Genomic DNA, 24443 nt, shown 5'->3' on the forward strand with positions numbered 1-24443 from the left:
GCTATAGTTTATTTATCGTATAAACCTGTTTTATTCTTGGCAAATTATCTATTTACAGAAGAATCGAATTAACTTTTTTTACTCTTGAAATAATTAAAACAAAATATTTGTATTGAAATAATTAACAGCGGGATATGCAATTGATTTTATTGTAGGCTAAATATTAGTTTTTCTTTTCAAAAAAGAAATGCATACAACGCTAATAAGAAGCGACGTAAGGGGCGTTATTATCAAGTTCTTATGGAGAATATCAATACACGAACACTTGTATTTATCATAATTAGTCAGGCCTTATTTGAACAAACTGTTTTTCATTACTTATTGACAAGTCTGCAAATAATCAAGTTCTATGTTAATCGTGTAATGACCTACGAAGTAGATATTATTCTCTGTTATGATTCTGGTAATGAGTCTCCAGCAGAAGAATAGACATTTCTTATATGAAGTTAACTAAAGAGAAATAAATGTTGAGAATTAATAAATTAGTCGCTTTTCTGGTGATAACCACCTTGTTAGGTAAGTACAATAATGTAGCAGGCTTCATTCAAATTTTTAATAACCAAAAGGTTGTTCAAAAAAAAAAAGTTTGACATTTTGGTACAACAGAAATCTTAAAAAATGCTTTCCCTTTGTGATGCAACCACAAATTTGCATAATTGCATTCATTCATTACTTTAACAAGATTAGGTTAGTTACTTAGTATTATTCAACATGGAGGTGAATCTTTAATATGGCGGGTTAATATAAAATTTTACTAAAACATTTTAGCGTTAACAATCAGTTCACGTCACAAAAATGCTCGAAACTTAAAGCTAGTCATGAAAATATTCTATTGTGTTGGAAACACCCCAACAAGAAGAGTGAATGGTAAAAAAATTGCACGCTCATTCTGGACGTAAAACTATTTCTTCTATTTCAAAAATCGCAAAATTTTAGAATCTTCAATTTTTCATTGAGAAAAACTGAAACAAATATTCGCGTTCTCACTGTTAATCGCTCATTAAAGCAATGTTGTCTTTAAAAAAGGATTAGGTCGGATTAATTTGGTGCATCTATTATTAAAATGATTTAATGATGATGATGCTGAGTTTTCTGCATTGTTTATTAACGCATATCCCTGCAAATATTCAATGTTAATTAACATTACCAAAGTATAAACCATTTTCTTTGTGCTTAATCTGATTGTATGAACAAATGTAAATTTTGAAAAAGATGAATGTTTTGTTCATCTAACTGATTTGGGGTTCGGATGTTTGTTTAAAGTATAATGTATTATGTAATCATTGTTCTAAAATGTGTAGATTTTTTTAAGTACGAAAAAAACTTAAAACAGCCACTCGACAAAAACGGTTAAAAGAATAGTCGCCACATTTTTGTATTAATTCTCAATAAGGGTACTTAAACTAGCAAGATATATTGAAATAAAATGAGTATTGTTACAAAGCTATAAGAATATAGCATAAAATACCGAAACGTCAAAAATAGGACATTTCAGAGACCTCAAAACCAAAGAACATGACATGGAGCAGGAAACATAGACAATGTAGCGATCAGAATTAAATACAATTACATATACAAAAAACTGACGAAAAGGAAAAACAAAAACCACAAAAACAAAAAGAGGCTCCCAGGAGCCTGAATCGCCCACCTGGTTAATCTTACAAGGATAACTCTAAGAAGGAATTGTCCGACAATTTGACTAAAAAAAGACTATGGTAGAGTTTATCATAAGAATTATTTCATCAATCGAAAGTTTCTTTCTCTCTATTATAGTTTTCACGATATAGCTTAAAATTTCTAAAACGTCATTTTTGCCTTTCTAGAGAAATAACTTTAACCTGGTGTCGACAACTTTGATCTTCCGCAGACTTTGTAGGCCTCATCATAAGAATCATTCCAGCAATCTATCTATCATAATTTTCAAGTTATTAGCTGAAAACTTAAAAAAATAAATATAAATAAAACAAAAAACAAAAAAAAAAAAAACGCCATTTTTCACCAATGTAGTCTTTTGTAGGCTTTATAATAAGGATCATTTCGTCAAATAGAAGAATTTGGTTAAAACTAACGGTTTTGAATATAAATGAGAAAAAACTTCTGATTGACACCTTTGTTGTTTTTTTATTAACAGGGGTCATGTTTTTCGATGGATCAAAAATCTCCAAATTAATACTATGCAGAATACAATCAGATATATTCGTAATAAATTTTGTTCCGTCTATTAATGGCAGAGAACAAGAATTTAAAAGAAGAAAAAAATTCATTAAAAAGAGCAAAAAAAAAAAAAAAAACGTCGAAAAAGGGCAAAAACTCCATCATGACCAAGTACATTAAAACAAAAATTCGACTACAGATGGATTTTAGCCTGCTGTCAACTTGTATTCTGTCAAAATTCGGCCAAACCATTTTAGAGATATATGGGAAAACCCTTCTTTTGACCCATTTGTTCTATTTTTAATAACGAAGGCCATGTTTTTTCAACGGGTCGAAAATCCTTACATCAGTTCTATGCAAAATACATTCAGACCGAGTTTAGTTTTGATTGGTCTAGTAGTTTCAAAGAAGGGTCTTGAAAAATTGTTAACGACGACGACGGACGCCAAGTGATGGCAATAAAAAAATCAAAGCACTTGCATTATGATTTCCCATTTAAACCGGGAGTGACATCAGGGGTTTCCGATGGGCCAACATGTCCTGCTTCGCTAGCAGCACCCGTCACATAACAAGTTGGTAAATCAGGAGGTATTACATATAATTCAACAATATTTTACGATGTAAATAAAACTGAAGTGGTGGAATATTATAAAAAATATACATGTTGAATGTCCGCGATCAAAATCACATCGAAAACGAATACACTGGACATCAGACAATTTAACCTTTGAACGTCGATGTATTGATTTAATAGGAACGGAGTTTTTGGCGACGTCCACTTATGTATAGATGTTTTCTAGGACGAATGGCCCAAAATCGTTCAGGACATTAATATATATATGTATGTAATGCTATTCCAATTTCAGAAAACATAGAACTTCTATTACTTTATTATTATTCCCAATTAATTATGTTCATGGATTCGTTATGCCATCACTTTTATATTTTCGTGGGACAATACTTTTGTAAGATATTTTTAACCTTTAGCGCAAGAAAACTCAGTATATCATGCCGTTTTAAAAATAGATAGCATTTACTATTTTGAATTAAGGTTATGCGGTGATGCATTTGTTGCGTTTAACCACACCCGTTCCTTCTTCTATTCATTAATAGGTTCTACCATAACTTCAGAAGAGATGAAAACAATAAACGACTACAAAAAAATACTAAAGCTTGTTAGTTCAATCGGTATTTCTGGTTGGGTGGGTAAAGGTCATTTTTGTATACCTAACTCTTTACCGTTCAATGTCCCTCTAATTATGTTTAAAACAATACTTAGAACTAAAAACCTTAAAAGAAAGTTAATAGTCTACTTTGTTTTGGACTAAGGCAAGAAAATTTTTAACATACCAAGGATACAGAGGAAACACAATTGTGTCGACAAATTTTTCCTCATATTGATCAAATAATTCTGTTCTTAAGATAAAGCAGTGTTCAGATCCATGAGTATTTAATGTTAACGCGTACACTCTTGGGTGTTGGAAATAGTAATTAGAATGTTATTCAACATTTACGTTTGGCCTCTTCAGAAGTAGTGAAGTCATATTTTACCTATATTTATTTTGTTTGACATCAGTACACATGAATAGGTATTTAATCTATAGCAGAAAAACGTATACCAAATTTCCGGATAGCATTTTCCAAATGTTACATTGTATTTCATGACCCATAGATGTGATGATAAAATAAACGTTCCTTAAGCTAGTCGAGGCTTGGTTTTTTTTACATAAATGTGCTATTCTTTCTAATTAAAAGGCTTAAACTGTCTAACATATACATATCTTCTGTTAAAATACGTATAAAAAAACCGACAGTCCAAGGTACCAGGTGCTCTTTTACCCATCATTCCTTAATAGTCACAGTAGTCGAATGATTAAGACAACGAACCTCAAAAATTATAGTACATGGGCTGTAAAAATGAGATAACCCCGCATGGATCCCCACACTCATCGACTTCATGGTGATTTTCAGGTACTCTTATACCCCCCCATTACAAATCTTTTTGTCGCAAAAAAAGAAAAAAAAAACATTTTTGAATTTTTTTCCTACTTTTACCTCGTTGAGGCAAAAGTCCATTTTTTACGTTTTTTGATTCTTCGATATTCTCCTTTCCACAAAATGAAGTAAACTGATTTGTATATAAACCATCATGTAGGCCAATGTCCTAATGGTACCAAGAAAGTTACCGTATAACTAAGGATTTTAGTGGTAAAATGAAAAAAACATGAATTCCTATCCCACGGAAGAATCGCTTAAATTGATATATTTTTTTATGTCAAAACCCCTAGAGTAGTTATACTTCTATGAAAAATGGCTTCTTTGGTATTTTCTGGTTAGTACTGTTACAATTAATACTTTTGGGGTTCTTTTGATGAATTTTTGTCAGAATTTATCAAAAAATGCAAAAAAATGTGATTTTCGATTTTTCCATAAAAAGTGAAATAAATTCGATTCTCAAAGTTATTACTCAACTAAAATGTCTAAAATTTGGTATCATTTGATAGATAATTTAATTGTCTACGTAAATAATCCACGAAAAACTAATTTTCAAGAAATAACTTTCAAAAATTGTTAAAAACACTACCCCTACCCCTAGAAAACTAGTCTCAGTATCAGACAGAATTCTCATTCACAGAATACAGACACTGTAGAACTCATATTTAGTTCTTCATAATTAAGATAATTATGTACCCAACATATCAGATCAGTTCATGCACTTTAATTTTCTTTTTGGGGTTACAATTACTGTAATTGTAAAAAGAGGAATTTGCAGAATTTCGGAATTTCTTCTATATCACGTGTTATTTCAGTGTCTTAGCTTTCAAATGAGCCCAAGTAATAAATATTTGAACTTTTCCAAGTTTTGGCATATAAACGGCGTACAACGGACATGTTGGGGACTATTGTTTAAGAGTAATAAAAAAAACCAAGGTTATAGCGGTAATCAAAAGAATGCTATTCAAGGACAAAGACCAGACATGGAAAACAGATATACACAACAAAGAATATAAAGCAACTAAAATCACGCACACAAAGCAACAAAAGCAAATGAGCAATTCGGACTCCACCAGGTGCACCGGTAGGGTAAGCGTCCTCTGTTTTTCTAGAAACACCCGCAGAGTTGCTCATAAAAACTCGAGTCCAGAGATAAAAAATCTTTTAATATCAGGCGCCTATTTTTCAGTTTCAAATTGACAATTTTTCAAAATTTCATATTTTCTTCCTTTTCATCTATAATTGGCAATTTTCTTCTCATACCGTTCTTCAAACAAACTTTTGTATATTCAAATACAATTATATAATGAGCGCGAGTAATAAATATTTTAACTTTTCGATGTCTAGTTAGGTGAAAAATTGCCCCCCCTCCCCATGAAAAGAATCCATCAACATGAGCAAAAGTGTTGATATTTAGCATATAATCGATGTAAAAAAGACATGTTGGGTACTTGTGTTTAATATATCGATGTTTTCAACATAATTGCTCATTTCAGGCGTGTACTTTTCGGTTTCAAGGTAAAAATTATGAGTTTTTCATAAAGTGGGGAATTTTCGGAATTTCATATTTCTTCCATTTCACCTGTAATGGGCATTTTTACATTATATTCAAACAAATTTATGTAGCATTTTAACTTTCAAAAGAGTCAAGGCAATGCACAATTAAACGTATTCCGTGTCATTTTGGCGAAAAAATGTACCCAGCGGTCGCTTCGGCCTTTTCCGTGAAAAGGTCAATACCAATTGATAAGTGTATAGGTTCAACCTTCAATCAGTAAGTGTTCTCATATATCAAACAGTACGTGTTGTCGTGTACAAATCAGTAAGTGTTACAATGTATCGGACGGCAAGTGTTGCCATGTATCGGACAGCAAGTGTTGCCATGTATCGGGCAGTAAGTGTTGCCATGAATTGGACAGTTTGTTTTGCCATGTATCGGACAGTAAGTGTTGCCATGATTTAAACAGTAAGTGTTGCCATGAATCGGACTGTAAGTGCTGTCATGTATTAAACAGTAAGTGTTGCCATGAATCGTTCAGTAAGTGTTGCCATGAATTGGACAGTTAGTTTTGCCGTGTATCGGACAGTAAGTGTTGTCATGTATCGGACAGCAAATGTTGTAATGTATCGGAGAGTAAATGTTGCCATGTATCGGACAGTAAGTGTTGCCATGTATCGCACAGTAAGTGTTATGATGGATCGGATAGTAAGTGTTGCCATGTTTCGGACAGCACGTGTTATGATGTATCGGATAGTAAGTGTTGCCATTGTTTTAGACAGTTCGGACAGTTAGTGTTGTGATGTATCGGACAATAAGTGTTGTCATGTTTCGGACAGTAAGTGTTATGATGTATCGGATAGTAAGTGATGTTCTAAGTTGGTTGTTACAGAAATGTAAGAAATTTCGTTTATCGATGAATTTAACACCAGAAAAAAAATTGTTAGAAATTCTGTTACATTTTATAAAGAGAAAGTTTTGTGAGCCGGTAACATTTAACAGTTGTTTTTTAAATGGTACAGCAAAGAAATTTTATTTTAAAAGGGTCGATTGGTGTACAAGGATCATCATGGGGATTATGGGGATCTTGTAGACCTGAAAATGGCAGTCCAGATCAAACATGTCATGGCGTTCGAACACGGGTCAATGATGCCAAGGACCCAGTGACACAAACTGGGTCTTGTTTTTTGACAACAGGTTAGCATATTAATTACTTTACAGCCTGATTCAATCTAGACCATAATGGTAGGTTGGACATGTACGTTTAGATCATTCATTCATGTATACATATTTTAATTTCCTCATAAATTAGATTATACAATGTAACAGTTATATTAAAGTAACACTAAAATGGACGAAAGAAGAAAAAAACATGATTAATGACTAAGTTTACATCACACAAGGACACACTAAAAAGTGCAATACAATGTTTAACATTATTCAATAGAGGTTATAAAAAGGTACACTCGAATCATTTGCAGATGACATGTCGTGCATAACTAGAGAATCAGTTTAGTCGATCGGCCAAATTTTGCAACACATTATGCAACATGTGAGTGGCAAAGTTTAACAAAGAATGTGTAATCCTCGCTTTCAAAACTAAATATCAGCTCACGATCTAGAAGAATTTAGAATAATGTTTCGTTTTCGTAAGAACATAGTTCAGGACACAGTTACAGTTCAAAATTCTCTATAATAACCTCCTTCCATAATTCGCTGTATTCCTCTGTGTAGGAGCAAGCACAGCTCGCCTGAACGTAGACTTCGGTATAATAGCGGTTACAGACATCGCAGTTATGCTGAGTGAAACGTTTGAATGGGATCGTCTGGAATCAAGATAATTATATAAATATCTTCTACCTTTAGAATATCAAGTGATCACATTAAAATTCTTAAATGTCTGTCCTCACGTTTCCACCAGACATAATAATTCTGTGCATATATGTTCCACCATGCAATGTAGACCTACGTTATTTTCTCATTATAAATATTTATTTCTATCTATTTTTTATTTGTCATTCTTCATTTTGAATAGTACTTCTTGATTTTCTATCAACAAGACTGCAGATGATACCATTGATCTAGTACTGAACAATTTAAAAGTTAGAGCTTACGATGCTAATGAAGGCGGTTATTGTATATCACTAGAACATGTTGCAATTAAAGTTTAAATGCTTCAACTGATCATAAGATTATAACCTCGTATTCATCTTAGAATATTTAGGTTCCGCAAAAGTCAATATCTAGGACATTACCAGGCGCGTAGCTGAGGCCAAATTGAAGTGTAGGCAAAATTACGGCAGGGGGTCTGGGGCGGAGCCCTGGTAGGGGGTCCAGGGGGGCGAGCCCCCCCCCGAAGCTCCGCGGGGATAGCGTTTTAGAGCATCATTTATGCCTCTCCTGGATGTATTTTATCTTAAAAAAAAAAAAAAAAAAAAAAAAATTGGCAAAATTAAGTGCAGTCAAAAGCTTTTTTGCCTAACGGTAGCTACGCGCCTGATTACTTGCCAAGTAGCTTTTAGTTTTGATGTCAAAATACAATTATTGTCCCTGAACCTGAATGCTTCTTCATACATAATTCTTCCTTAAAACAATACAAGTGGTATCTCTAGATCCTGTTTCGTTTTAACCTTTAGTTTACTTTTATGTTACATGAATATACAGGGACAACTTTTTCGCTGTACCTGTGTTTAATCATGTTTTGGGTTCCTTCGTCGTTCATTGGATCAATGGGTGGCCTTAGGCAGACATTTTTATACCGGTGGTGTTGTTGTCTCTTTGACATGTGCACCATACCTATTCTCGTTATATAATAGTTCCCTGTCAGCAACTTTCGCCGAATGTTATTTTAGGTTTGCACTCTGTTCGTCCGTCAGTGCGGCAAGTAGTATTTTTTCAATAATTGGTACAGATCCAGTTAGAATTTTGTTCCTATCCGCTGATGAACTCAAATTACTGCACTTTTTTTTGTAATACATGCAGATATTCACTTTATATTAAGTACATTTCTTTACCACGACTAGTCACAGATCATCAAGTTCGGTCCGTTGATTTTTTTTTATGAGTTATGGAAAAGAAATGTTTTTGAAAAATAATGCAGACTCAGTTTTCCGCACTTTTCTTGTTAACAAAGTATGTAGAAGTTTGCATTCTCTTCAAAACATATTTTTGCTTCTGTAAAGTGACTTTGTATTGCCATGTAGTAGTTTCAGAATGTTATAAATTGCCTTCGGTATCAGCCCGAAGACGTTTGTGTTCATACGTGCCTCAACAACCATATTTTGCTAAATATCAAATTTAAAAATATATTTACTGCTTTTTCAGAACATAAGTCTGTTTGGAAAGGCAAAGGCTTAAATATATAGTGCAGTCCAATTTACTATTAATTTGTTACAAATTATTTGATTGAATAAAAATTTTGTTATTTTTATGTTTATTGAAGTTGATATTTCAGCTTGACCATAGCATACATATCTTAATTTAAATTTAAAAGAAATTCCTCCCGTGAGAGTAAAGACTACCAGTTGAGCAAATTGAACTTCAACGACATTTTTATCAAATCTTATCAATCTATCCCTTTGCCAAAACTGAATTAGTTTCGTGGGGAGGAGGGAGACCGCACATTTATTAGTCACAGAGCTATGCCACCAGATAATGTGCAGGGTTATGCTATATTCAAGTTACTGGGTAAGGCTCCCACTAGAGGAATATTGTGATGATCCCACAATTAAACGACTCAACTTCATTTCAAGTAAACACAAATATCAGACTGCATATTCGGTAGTAGGTGCATGACTTATTCATACACGTGTTTATTACGAATCCAGCGGTTGTTGATGGTGGCTACACACAATGGAGCGAATGGGAAGATTGTTCTAATATGTGTGGCCAGGCTACAACAAAGACCAGAACATGTACGGCTCCTACACCATGCAATGGAGGAACTGATTGCAGTCTTTTTGGACAAAACACACTGACGAAAACATGCAGTAAGTCAGAAAATATAATTAATGATTCATGTATTCTAGACTATTATAATTATCAATTTGTGTTTGCTAAATATTTTCTATTTGCCATTTTTGACAAGATTGATCAAATATGATTTCTAACCTTGCATAGAATTTATTTTTTTTCTAAATGCAGTATGTAATAGCATTAAACTATCAAATTTCTCTACCTCTCCTATACTACTTTTCTATTAACACATTATTTTAATTGGAGATATTTTGGTCAAAATTATTCGAAATAACAATTTACTACGATGGTGACAATATCACATAGTTATTTGTTTTATAGTTACCTTTTTTGATAAGTTTTCAACAAACTACGAAATACTAATCGGTACAAATAACACACATCTTCCGTCCGATTTAATTGTTTCTATATTCCTTCGAGGCCAACTTTATCCACAGTTACTGCATTTATTTTTTTTTTGTGCATTGAAAACATTATTATTTCACAATCCTCATTTTGGTGATTTTCTTCACCTGATTTATCCCAAAGACCTTAAAAATAAACACTACAGACGCTCTTATATTGGCCTCCGACAATGGAAGAACGCTAAAGACACAGAGTAATCAATGAAACCAAGGTTATAGCGGTGATCAAAAGAATGTAATCCAGGGACAATGACCAGACATGAAAAACAGACATACACAACAAAGAACATAGAGTAACTAAATAATACATAACAAAAGCAAATGAGCAACTCGGACTGCACTAAAAACTGGGAGCATGGACCAGGTGCACCGGTAGGGTAAACGTCCTCTGCTTTTCTAGAAACACCCGCCGAGTTGTTCATAAAAAGGCATGTCCGGGGTAGACGAAAGAGGAAAGAAAAACTATGACACATTGAACAAATCAGTTTTCATGGCGCAGATGGATACACCGTAGCGATCCACGAGTTAATGATGACGACCATAAACTTCTGTAGTGATGACTTCAATCTTGTAGCAACATAACCCTGTTCCAGAAGCTATTTATTAGAAGTCTAGCGCGATACAAAAAGTCTGCGTGGTTTCGGCAAGCTCTTGCTTAAAGATAATACGTCATCTATATCGCGGAAACTGAGATTAAAGGATCTAGCTAAACGATATTCTTTCTTGACCTCTGACATGCGTACGTAAAAACTTTGATTATCTCAATGTCAATTATCCACTTCTCTGAAGTAACATTTCTAGCTTATAGATTTTCTATTTTACAGATCATACGGTTTGCAATTAAGGGTAACAACAAAAATTACCGAACACCAATAACAAAGTCAAGTCCATAATAAATCTGACAAAATAGATATTACATCACCGGATTAACTGTTACCGCAATGGTCCTGGTGGGTTTAATTTAGGGTTTTTACATCGCACCAAACCTCCCTCTTCCATTGGAGCGTGAATATACGTGTACTGGTGGTAATAAAATAGCATTTGTATGCTATAGAGTGATAAATCAGTGGTTATATCAGTATATTGAACAATTTACAAAAAGGCAATCATTACTCATTGTTTTAGAAGAAATTGAGTATTTTTTCAATCATGGACTAGAATAACTGAAAAATAATTGGGTAAGAGATCCTTTGATACGCATTTTCTCACACCCCTGATTCAGGAGTCTGTTACGCGGATATTTATGGCGTTCAAGGAAATCAGAGTAGTTAGTACTTGCTCTAGCGAATCAATCATGAAATAAGAACACCGTATGTAGGAGATGAAGATATATTGCTGCAATGGCAAGGAAATTTTTATAAAACTATAGTCGCCTCTTTTATTATAAAACTTTGTACTGGCACTGTTGTCAAATTTAAGATGTAGGTCCAAAAGATGCTGAACAAACTTTCCTTTATCTCGAGCTCTGGTGGTGGATATATTGAAGTATTGAAGGTAACCTAAAGAAGGGTTGTTGATGGACAATACATCATCAATTTATCTGTATGGAATTAAAGGATTTAGCATCTTTTATATTTTTTATTTTTTACAAGATTTTCAAAAATATCAGTCTCGTATGAAATATAAAAATAAATCGGTTAGGAGAGCAGCAGAATTAGTACTCATATGAATGCCAACTTTTTTTCTGAAAATAGCTCCTCTAAATGTGACAAGTGTGTTATCGATAAAGAAATCAGGCATGCAACAAACCTGCTTTTCTGTGTAGCACACGTTACCCTTCTGAAATGTTCTAGAAAAATAAGTGGATTTGTAACCAAGAACAGCATCTCGAATCAGTAAAAGACTTACGAATAAGTTATTTTAACTACGATTTCAATTTATAACGTTGCAACGTAGTGTTAAGTGTTGAGAAGACAAAAGTTGGAAGAGAACTTATTTACGAAAAACAGCAGGATTTTAGGTTTTGAAGTAAATCTTTAGAATTTTTAAGTATCCACATATGATTAATGCCACTACGAGAGTAAGTGGTATTAAAATTAGCTTGCTGTCAATCTTTCACTGCGGACAATATCTTTGTTAGGTGAATTGACATCTCTTTCGTGTACAAGATAAAGCTCTAGCTATATACTGTAATATTTCTTTGTATGGGTTCTTATGAAGTTTGGGAATCAAATAAAAAAGAGGCAAGTCACCACATTTTGTTTCGATGTTGAGAATAGACAAGAAAGACTTGTGGTTGTTTAGAATTTCAGCTTTGTCAAAAATGCATTACCTGGGATGTTGCTATCAATGCCCAATTCCTTGACCAAACAATTGGTTTTACAAGCACATACAATGTTTTTTTAAGTTTTGTCCGCAGAGACAAATAACATCACTTCAAAAGTTCTTCGGTCGTCATCATCTCGTTATGACGTATCTGTTTCCAGAATAGTGCACTTTATTTGTTGAGTTTCTACCTCTTTACCAAACATGACCTTCATCGAGAAGAACGGCGAGTGTTTTGTTGCAAAAAGCAGAATTACTGACCTTTCTGAAGCACCTTAGTTCACCCAGGGTTTTGGTTAATGTTCGTATAGCTAGCCTATGTTTGTCAGATTGTGTGTTCTCAAGCGTGCTTTTGCCCATGGACTCACCTCTCTATACCCCATTTTATATAGTTATACTAACCATGGTGTAGTTTGATAATTTTAATTGGATTCCTTGTGAAAATGTTTGCCTGCGTTTTTCAATTAAATTTCTGATATCTCACGGTTTTAAGGGCTCTTTTTATTGGTTAGTATAGTGCGTTTTTATGGGTCACCAATTAGGTAGAATGATTTGAAACATGTTGTTTCGATAAACGTCAAACAAGGAAGACATGTACCGTATGTAAGCTTATTCTTTATTGTAGTAGATATAGCTGAGTAGGAATGGTTATACTGTTATGCACATACTAGCTTCATGATCAAATGTCATATGTTATAGTCATTCATTATACCAACTAAGAAAATTTCAATGTCATTCCTAAAAGGAAACTAAGTATAAGTATGAAGGACATTTTAATCTAAATTAATCAAAATCGATGTGGTGCTGTTTCTTGAATATAAATTTTATAAGATAAACAACCTATACAATTCTGTTACAATATTCGCCCACGCATTCAAAGGTTGATTTAATATAAAATAATACTATAAAGTCTGATAAAAGGCAATGTTTTAGGAATACCGTTCCAACTTCATGGGATCTTGTAAAAATGTACACATTGTAATACATTGGAAGTGTTATTGAAATTTTGTAATGTCCTATACGACTAACGCAATGACTTTTCATTCCGCATTGTCAACTATCTTTTCATGTGGCAACATTCCTTCAACTCTTGTGTATGGAGTTTTCATTTCAAACTCATACGAGCCAGAGCTTGCCGTAGCTACACACACTTCGTTCATTTGGGCTGCTGGAACAGAGTTATGATGCTACAAGATTGTAGTAATCATTTCATAAGTTTTGTGGTCGTCGTCATGAACTCGTGGATCTTTACGGTGTAATTTATGTATCCATCAGCACCATAATTACCTATTTGTTTACCGTGTCATTGTTTTCCTTTAAATATACTGATCTTGGCTAGAGAATTGAAAATAAATATTCTGATCTTTGCTTGTCAATTGAAAATAAATATTCTGACCTGCGTAAAACCTTTAAAAAAAATTTGGCTCGCTACGCTCCCCAATCGATAAAAAGTGAATCGAAACGAAATAATTTCTGAACAAAATAAATTAAAGCAAAATGAAAACGAAACAAATCGTAACGAAATAAAATTTAAAAAAAAATCTTTAAAGACGTTTTGACGTTTTTTGGTACCACACTGTTTACCTATACCGGACAATTCGACCATAAGACATTTGGAACCATTGCAATACGGACTGTGTATGAATAGGACATTAGGAAGATTTAAACCATATTTGAAGGTTATTAGAATGATAAAATAGGGCTTACAAAATGAAGGGTTGCATCAATTTAAGTATCTTCGGGAGCCTTTCAGGTTTCACCTGTCTCATATTTGAAGGAATTTCATTGTGACCATAAAAAACATTATTCGGTTTGCATTGGGGAGCTCAACATTGCACAATGGTAACTGTTTTTTTTTTAATTCTGAAAATGCGATTGAGAACCATACTCGGAAAAAAAAATGCTAGCTTTGATGATTAAATAGAAATCGAATCATAGCTTTTTTCAGAGGGATGGACTAAACACGGGGCTAAAATACTTTTAGAAAATGACGTAATAAACTTATCATGCCATCCAGTTCGCTACAGACATTTCGGATCCATAATTCCTAACGAATGTCGGACAGTCATTTTGGACCATGATAAATCGGAGTGTCTTCCGACTTTTCAAACCGTATGTTGAGACGACTTTTTTTTTATATATATTTCAAGATAATTAGAACAATAAAAGAAGGTTTACAAAATGAATGGTGGCATGAATTTATGTTTTTTTAGTGGAGTCCGAGTTGCTCATTTGCTCTTGTTACTTTGTATGTATGATTTTAGTTACTGTATGTTCTTTGTTGTGTATGTCTGTTTTCCATGTCGGGTCCTTGTCCCTGGATTACATTCTTTTGATTACCGCTATAACCTTGGTTCCCTTGATTACTCCTTCACAAGTGTTTCAGGTTTTAACTGACTGTCTCATATTACATAATAATTTATGAATACCTTATTTTAAACAGGTCCAGTAGCTGGTGGATGGAGCATTTGGGCTGCTTGGCAGACTTGTGTTAAAGAACAAGTCGGTGTAACTTCCTATGGTACTGGCATGAGTCTACGAACCCGGACATGTAACGATCCGACCCCGATATGTGCTGGTGACTATTGTGTTGGCGATGAGCAAGAATATGGAAACTGCAGAGGTAAGGATACCATTTACCTAGTCAATTGAACCATTTACTGAGTTAATGATATGTGTATAAATGACATTTAAATGAGAAATAAGATGTTTACGTTGTGTTTTTTTTCGGCCAAGCAATGAATATTTATTAATAATAAAAATAAATATTAACACCTTACACTTCGCATCGTTTAAAAGCGAAAGGTCAATATAATCAAAATACAAATACTTTTTATAGTCAAGCCATAATGTGTCGGTCTGTATAATATACGATATGGCCATTGGGACATTGGAACGAATCATTTATGATGTTATTGTTTAAGACTATAGTGTTCCAAGGTAGGCTTATGAATATTGAGTGTGTTTAGCTGTCTACATAATAATAATATACTACTAAGTTCGTTGTTCGGAACCTGTTGATCAGTTTTAATAATATTTCACATTTACATGTTAGCAATACTCACTTATAAGTACACATGTCTAATAAAAACAATATACTATTACAGTTGTTCCTCCATGTCTGACCTTTGAAATGTTCAGCACGAAATTCACAAAGATGGAAACGCCCATGGTAATTTACACGTCTGCAGAAGTTGATATTTTTCTAATGACGAAAAATAAATGTAACACTTCAACAATCGTCCGTCAATATTGGCAGTTATACAAAATAACGCCTTCTGGTACAAACTTGACGGAAGAATTGCTGATTGACAAACTGTGGAGAATTAAATTTACATTTAAGCCCGGCAAGTATGAGCTGGGTGTATACAGGTTATATGCACGAATTGGTTATCCCGGACGGTCGATGGCTCACTGGATGGAAGAATCTATGTATATTAAAATTGAACATCCTCCTCCTCAAGCCTTCATAACTGGGGGTTCTGGTAGAACTATTGGTACGGGGGATCACATATTCGATGCTCTTACAGGATCTTACAGTCTAACCAAAGGACCAGGTGATCCATCTGGTCTTACTTTTGAATGGCTGTGTTTAAACTTTGTCACAAAGGAAATATATACACTTTTACGATTCAACTTTGATTCAATTCTACTTTTCAACGACACAGTGGTTGATGCAAAGAAAAAGTGGTACGAAACGACCTTTCTTCCAAGAATAGAGAATTTTGTTGCATTTTTAGAGAGGTCTCAACTTTACAGCCAAGTATTATCACTGAAAGCCAACAACTCACAATGTCAAACCGCTGATTATTTTAATGTGAGTTATTCATATGAAAAAGCTGCTGCAAGTTCAAAAAATGACATGGAATGTGATAAACCTTTCCAATCTTGTTCTGATCAAACGCCACAAGAACCAGAAGGACCTTTTGAATATGAGCTAGTTCCTTTAACAGCTTTTTATGACATAGATTATATGTCAGATTATCAAAGAAAGAAAAAGCCGAAAAGTAGGGATGAAAATGTAACAACCTCCTCCGATTATGTTGCTTCTTTTCCATCGAGTGAAACAGTTATACTAAATGAGTTTAAAGAACTCATAGAAATGTTGTTTTCAGATGGAGACTTTATAGAGGATGTTACAAATTTCTACATAAGATTAGCAGAGAGCACCTTAACTATTTCTGGTTTATATGGACTGAATGGATTGCCTGGTCTTCCACCATCAGCCAATGCTTCTTTCTTTGATGATCTAGAAACTTGGTTGTACAATGCTAATGTATCAAAAACGTACGAGAATGAATTTCTGCAGATGTTTGGATCATTTTCTAGTATCAAAGGCACTGTCGAGAAGGCATATGAACTTCAAAAGTATATAGGCACAACAAACTATCTCATGCTAGCAATAGATGGCACGGAGAAATGCTTACTGGATTACTTAGGGGACTTATTTGTTGGCATGGTTACTATAAATTCATTTAATTGGTATACAATGCAAAAACAAGAGCTGTTCTATATTGATTGGATAAAGAATGATGTTGCAAGTGCCAGCGGATGTGATTTGTTTACACCATCTCCGAATGGTACTGCTAATCTTACTGTTACGGCAAAAAATGCGACCGACGGTGTTGGCTATTTAGTCTATATACGGGTAGAGTTTGAGAAGTCATACACCCACTTCCTACAGCACGCACAATCAGTTGAAACGAACCCATCTATGCTTAATGTAGAGTAAGTACATATTATTCTTTAAATGGATGAATCAGTTCATCTCTTTAATTTTCTTTAACTCATTGTATTAATACAAGGAATGTTATATAACTATTAGAATAGTATTTCTTAACAAAAATATTTTTATTTTTAAGGATTTTGATTTTGGGATAGTTTACACTTCATGTGACCCAAGCGGTTTATGAACAACATAAACCGTTCCAGTTGGTTATGCAAACATTGATTTGGTGAAAAGCTGCAAAAAATAAGATCAAATTTTAGAACTTCCATGGTAACTGAAGTCGAAGTCTTTAACATTGATGAGATAATAAACAGTTTCGAATTTTCTTTTTTTTTTTTGTTGTGCCGGGACCAGAAGGCAGATTACAAGTCAAATAATCTACCTTTTTCAGACGATTGGATTGCTTGTAACACTTTGATTTTGGAAACAACTACAGACGACCAGACAGAGTCTCCTAAAATGAAAAAAAATGGAGCGATGTGTTTCAAAGTACATTTAATAATGTATAATTCGTTAAATATGCCCGTCATTTGAGACGTAATTGTATTATGGTATACCGGTGTCGTCTGTCTGTCCATCCTTCGTTCACACTTCATACATTAATGTGAACCTTTGGTGAATAGTTCGATCGATATGATTTCCCTTTCGATTTTCATAATTTCATTTTATTTTGTTTTTGGGTTATGAAACTTTGTCCGTGAAAAAATGGGGTGATTTTTTTTTGTTTTTGAACTATAACGCAAAACTCCTGCAACAATTTCAATGATATTTTGGTGCATTATTTATTTAAACTGAGGAAAGCTCTTTTTCAGTTATAGAACATTTGTGATTTTACAATTTTGAGTTATGGGACTTGTTCATAAAAAAGGGAAATTTTGCAGTTATCAACTGTAAGTCAATTGTAGTTGCACCTATTTACTTGAAACTTTGGTTTCTTTTGATTGGTGTTGAGTTTTATTAATTTATAATTTTTCATTCTTGAGTTATGAGATTTTGTTCATAAGACAGAGGGATGTTTTCAATTTTCAAAGTCAAACTGAATAGAAATTGCACTTAATTTCATGAAACTTTGGTGAACTGTTTCGTTTGATTGATATGATTTTTCATTTTTGAGTAATGGGACTTAATTCTTAAAGGAGGGGGATTTCCGTATTTGCGCAATAACCTCAAAACGCTCCCAGCATGCAATATTGATGAAACTTTGTTGAAAAAACAATTTCTATAAGTGTACGCGAATACGTTTGATTATGTATATATTTTGGATTATACATGTACATTGGAGTTATGGGACTTAATTCATACAAATTCTGAGATTTATGTAGACAGCACTTTGTCCGTCCGTCTGTTTGTCTGTTCATCCTATCTTTTAAAAGTCTTATAGCAAGTAATAGTACTTAAGTTTTATGACAGTTTCTATTTTGTCAAAATGTTATCATGCATTATACATTTAATTACACTCAGAAGTAATAGCTGTATCAAGCTAGAACTTTGTGTCCATACTTGCCCTGTCTGTTCAGGGTTCGACCTATCCGGGCGTATCTAGCTACGCTCGACGAAGCATTTTATTTATATTAGGGTGCACTATACAGTTACATTAAGGCGCACTGTTTCGCCCACCAAGTTACCCCCGTCAAATTTTGTAAAACTTAAAATTAAAAAATGAAATTTGGTGGATATATTGTTTAAATGTAGATAAGCATTTATTCATAGACAGATGTAATATATGTTATTGCAAACAGGTGTAATTTAAATGAAGAATGGTATCCGGAACGTTCCAGTCCCCTGTCGTATTAGGTTCTCTCCACATCAGATGGCTGATTTTCAAAATACCTTATTTCGCACGAACTTTTGGGACTAAAATACAGATTTACTCAACAGAGAGTCTCCCAGGAGCCTGAATCGCTCACCTCATTAAATTTTAGCCTTTCCAGGTCAATAACTCTAACAAGGAGGTGCCCGACAATTTTAACTCAAAAAAGACTTTTGTAGGACTTCTCAGAAGGCCCATTTCAATAATTGAAAGTTTCTTTCTATCGATTAAAGTTTTTAAGCTGCTAAAAACACATTTTAAGCCTTCAAGGGCATTAACTCTTACAAGGAGTCGCCTGACAACGTTGATCCCGTATACTTTTAGACTTCAAAGTTTGTAGGTCTTATGGTTACAGACCACCAATTCAACCAATGAGCATTTGGAACGTACGCAAAAATAGTCCTACGCAGAAATTACCCCTGTTCCTCATAGTGCTGTGAAAAAAGTTCTCATCTTATTTAAAAAATTTAAACAGTTTCTGAAAGGAAAAACATTTCTGTACATTTTATAGGTGCATTTTGCTTCTTGTGATGTGAAGCCTAATCTCCATAATGATTTTTAAATATACCCCTATCTTGTGAAAACACTGGGATTTCCCATGCTATTTATAGACCCTTCACTTCCGGTGACCAGTACTGCACTGCAAGTCTGCTGACCCCACATGCCATTCTGAGGATTGTGAGCTGACATATGTAGAATCATGCTGATATATAGTCATCTGCAGGTTGAAGTTAAGGTAAAGTCCAGAGAAGCCATTGAATATTGTGAAATTAGCATAGAAGCCTATGGGAAGTGGAATTAGTGGTTTTTAGCCTTATCATACGGATCATTTCAGCATTTGAAAGTTCCTTCTATCTGTCATAGTATTCAAGATGTTGACTGGAATCTATTAAAAATGTAATTTTTCACCTTTCAAGTACAAAAAATTGCCCGAAAACTCTGTTTCCTGCAGACTTTAGTAGGCCTCAGAGTATGGATCATTTTGGCAACTGAAAAAATTTGGCTAAATCTAACAGTGTGGGAGATATATGCAAAAAAACTTTTGACTGACCCCTTGTTCTATTTTCAGTAACAGTGGCCATGTTTTTCGACGGATAAAAAATCCCCACATCAGTAATATGCAGAATACCCTAAGAAACATTCATACCAAGTTTAGTTATAATCGGAGGGGTAGTGTCAGAGGAGAAGATTTTTGAAAGAAATAACATTAAAAATAACGAGAAAAAAAAAACGTCGAAAAAGGGCAATAACTACTAGAATCTTGTATCCTTGAATACCCTTCCAACATGGCTTAACAGATTTGAACGAAAATTTGACCACTGAGAGATCTCATTATCCTAAACACTTTTATCCCATGTCCGAAATTTTACCACTAAGCGATATCATCATGCTAAACACGTTTATTTTGTCAGAATTTGGCTAAACCAAATGATTTTGGAGATATATGTGAAAAAGTTCTGTCTGATCGCTATGTTCTATTTTTAGTAAAGGCGGCCTTACTTTTCGACAAATCAAATAAATCCTCAATTAGAACACCTTAATGAACATTCCTAACAAATTTGGTTCTAATAGGTCAAGTAGTTTCAGAGGAGATGTTTGAATAAATTGTTAACGACGACGATGACGGACGCCAAGTGATGGTAATAGTGCACATGGCCAGTTGAGCTAATGAGACGTCCAAATTATTGACCAAATTATTACTGTTGCTATGTTATATACTACTGGGTTATTGCATGCATATTGGCGAAAATTGGCCCGAGCAGATATCATAATTGCACTAATACTCATGCAATAATCTTTTTAATCATATAGTATTAAATTGTTCTTGAAGTATTTTTTTTGCCGAGGTGTGATTTTTAAATTAGACACTATTCTTATATTGCTTTATGTCAAATATAGTGTTGTTATCATTATCTTCACTCGGTTCTGTAAACTATGAGACGGCGGACGGGGTGAAGGAAGACAGGGAGAATTTGGGCGGGAGAGAGGAGAAAGGTACCTCCTGTCCGTCCTTCAACTATCAAATGAGTCGATAGGCAAAATGTCCCTAGACTTTCTCGGTCGGTTACAATCACAGCACGACTGGGACATTGACAGAACATTGAAATTTTAGTTAAATGTACAGTTATTCAATACGGATCCTTGCCCGAAGTTCGAAAAGCATGTAAAGCATGGTCTCTCATTGAAGTTTACAAAATTGTTTAAATTTTGATTTTGTCAACTGTAATTGACATCGGTTTGTTCTTTTTCTAGAGGTTCGACTAATTCTTCACTTCACAAAAGATAAGCGATGTCCCTTTCCGCCATTTTTTTATACCCCTATCAGATACAATATGTATTGTTCTTAGTACGAATCCTAAAAAATTACATGAACCCTTGCAAATAAGCGACTTTTACAAGTGACTTATGAATGGTTAATGAGCATAAACAACTCTTAACGATTTACTAAGAATGAATGCGATGCGTTTACGATAACAGTTCACGATAATTACGGTTAAATACGAGCAATTCACGAGTGCGTATACCATATTATTTTAAAAGAATAATTGTTACAATTTTGTCCAAGCTTTTACGGATGATCAACAAATGGTAAACGATAACCCAACGAGTTTTTACAACATTTGCGGTTAAGTTTCGAGTGTTTTACGGAAGATAACTAATTTTCAAAGGGGTACGTTACATTTACTCAATATAAAGTCATACACGTCAGCTTTATGCATTCTTCAATTGAACATTCAGGAGAGATTTGTCATGTTTTACGAGAGAGCCAAGTTTATATTATTCACAAATTTCTTTCAATCTTCGAACTTCTCCCAATGACACTCCAACCTAACTCTCTTCGTCCTAGGTAAAGTATTCGTTATTGCACAAAATCGTGTTTATCCGTTAATCCATCGAAAATGATCGTGAACTTCTCGCAATCATTCGAGAATCCGAATTGTAAAATAATCGTTTACTTCAATTAACTCGCAATAAGAACAACGTTGTTTGCAGTTATTTATTGCTTGAGACAATTATAACACAGAGATCATATAAACATTAGCAAACATAATACTGTTTGCAACATGATTATCATGAATGACCCCATGAAGTATAGTAACCGAGCATATCGTATACCAGGATTTTTTTTATCTAAAAATATGATTGAATCATTTTGTTTCCAGGTTTGAATTATTATGTGTGTTCTTTGACATGTCCGCTTGCTATTTAATGCTGTTTATACTATGCCCAATTTTCATCTATTCACTTCTCAAAATTACTTTGCAATGGGTGATCGATATATTTGAGGTACATATCTGACTTTCACATACCGATATCCTGAATAACTTCACCCTAAATCATCCTAATTCTCTAGTAATGAAAGGCCTTTTGTCGGTTACCACGTAACTTTCATTTTTTATTCCTGACTCATCACATTTTCAACTTTAATTTTATTTGATAATGCCGATCTATAATTATCACAACACAATTTTTTTTAAATTGTTGATCGATCGAAAACCCATTTTGGATGCCATCAATAATAAATTGAAAATCTGGTTCTGTGGTCGGTAACATTGATACCTTTGAATTTAAATGTTGATTACATATTATATGCGCATATGTTGAACAGTTACATGGAATGCTACTTCATCGAAGAGGTTGGATTTGGCTGGTTTGCATCATCCTTTTTTGAATGATTGTGTCCTCGTGAGAAACCAATCGCGCAGTTGTTTGCCTTACGGCAGTGCTGCAATTAACAAAATCCGGAACTGAACTTTCGACAGAATTCACGGCCGTTCAGCCATAATAGGACCCCCAGGTCTCTTTTGTTGTTCGAATCCATAAGCTTCCCTATTGTTCGAAGTTTTGATGAAATAGCATATATAATGTTTCCATGTTACCATTAATGTCTTGCAAAGATAACTTCCCGGTTCGAATTATATCTTCATGATGCTTATACTCGCGAACAGACACTTGACCCAAAGGGATTTTATCTATTTATAATTACCTATATCAAAGATGTATCGACAGATGTCATGAACAGGCGATCAACCATTTGTTTGCTTTTGTTTTTGGTGCTGTAGTGTTAGTAAATAAAGTACGTGAGATATGCAGCTGAAGTTCTAATGTTAGAGCCTTCGATGGATCTACTTGGTCCTTGAACAGTATAGCCTGCTCCAACTGCAGTTCCAAATCTTCACACTGCATCTCCAGTTTCGAATTTTCACTCACTAACAGGGCCCGATTTTGCTTGGACCTAGTTCTTACATCCTTTTGTACTAGTGTAGGGTTAGTACTCTGAACGGGCGTGAAATGCTTCCTGATCCCTGGGGTGATTTAGATATCAATCGGCATTGCTTTCGACATCCGGCAAGGCCGGTCCAAAATAACAGGCTAGTGAAACACTTTCTTCTAACCCGTCTCTAGACAAAGCCTTCAATACGATAGCGATTGTCAGTATTTGTTCTTAACATTACTGCTATTGGTTTTAGAAAAAGCAAACTACAAAACTGACCAAGCGGCGACCGCGCTTTAATATTTATTAGTAAAATATTTGAGCCTAAAACGGAAACTGGGAGGGAATGATTTACAAATACTTGCGATCGGTGGTTTGCACTTAGAATTTCTATTGAATTGGAAAGGCGAATATTTATGCTCAATTAATATTATATATGATAATTACTGTCATATGTAAATGTGAATCCATTGTTCTACATCTGCAACGAGTTGCACGCGCCAACATCGACTGTCTTGAAAGGGTAATCAAGGGAACCAAGGTTATAGCGGTAATCAAAAGAATGCAATCCAGGGACAAAGACCAGACATGGAAAACAGACATACACAACAAAGAACATAAAGTAACTAAAATCATACATACAAAGTAATAACAGCAAATGAGCAACTCTGACTTCACTAAAAACTGGGAGCATGGACCAGGAATAGGTGGTCTTTGCACCGGGGTCGACATCGGATTTTAACTGGATTCGTGCATCCAGTGGGAATATATCAGCGGTAGAAGTCAATTTCTAATTTGTGCCGTTGCTGTCTGCTTGTTTACTAGTTATAATCTTAAATTTCTGTATTAAAATATGGAAATTTTGCTTACTTAAAGAGTGTTTGTATAAAAACGTTCAATGAATGTAAAATAAAACAATGCTTTGTGCTGTCTGTTTTTCCGTGTGTATTTTTTATTCCTTAATGATGTAAGATTAGTTTATTTTATCATTCTTTTGTTGTTCCGGGTACTTTTCAATATATGCCAAAATACTACTTTTTACACATGCAGTAAATCATTTTTACATATAAGGGTCAACTTACCTATAATTTAATTACCAAATCCATTAGATTTAATCGTTGATATATGATATGAATTAAATATTTTTTTTCTACTTTCGTTTTTCATTTTGTTTGAAGATGTCGATTGAACTGTATGAAGAAAACAGCACTGACTTCAATGTTATCTCTGAGATCATCCTGTCCTACCTGCACCGCTGATCAATTGAAGGGAGCCAGGTTCTCTTGGAATGTTTGGAATCTAGACCTCCTAACAAAGGAAAAATCTTACAATCATAACTGGACAAACTGGATGATGTCAGGTTGTTATCATTTCTTCTTTTAGTATTACATGTAGAA

At 34.1% G+C, this 24443-nt stretch overlaps 1 protein-coding gene and 1 long non-coding RNA gene across 2 annotated transcripts in view; one reads left to right on the forward strand and one right to left on the reverse strand.

Moving 5' to 3' along the window:
• The first annotated feature begins 322 nt into the window (after positions 1-322).
• The window catches only part of LOC148618475 (uncharacterized), a 65792-nt gene continuing 41671 nt past the window's right edge, over positions 323-24443 (forward strand). Inside the window, exons 1-6 of the mRNA XM_088577452.1 lie at positions 323-516; positions 6692-6844; positions 9475-9636; positions 14735-14914; positions 15399-17019; positions 24225-24406. Coding sequence (XP_088433578.1) covers positions 465-516; positions 6692-6844; positions 9475-9636; positions 14735-14914; positions 15399-17019; positions 24225-24406 — 2350 coding nt within the window. The 5' untranslated portion in view covers positions 323-464. The remainder of the gene's footprint in view (positions 517-6691; positions 6845-9474; positions 9637-14734; positions 14915-15398; positions 17020-24224; positions 24407-24443) is intronic.
• On the reverse strand, positions 6982-24251 carry LOC148618476 (uncharacterized). Its single transcript, XR_015921386.1, has 3 exons — positions 24129-24251; positions 14721-14931; positions 6982-7473 (listed from the first exon to the last, which is right to left on the reverse strand). It is a non-coding gene; the product is annotated as an uncharacterized LOC148618476 (long non-coding RNA).

This window comes from Perna viridis, chromosome 4 (assembly GCF_037379345.1).
Source record: "Perna viridis isolate PV_CMFRI_1.1 ecotype Kerala chromosome 4, ASM3737934v1, whole genome shotgun sequence".
NCBI classification, from domain to species: Eukaryota; Metazoa; Mollusca; class Bivalvia; order Mytilida; family Mytilidae; genus Perna; species Perna viridis.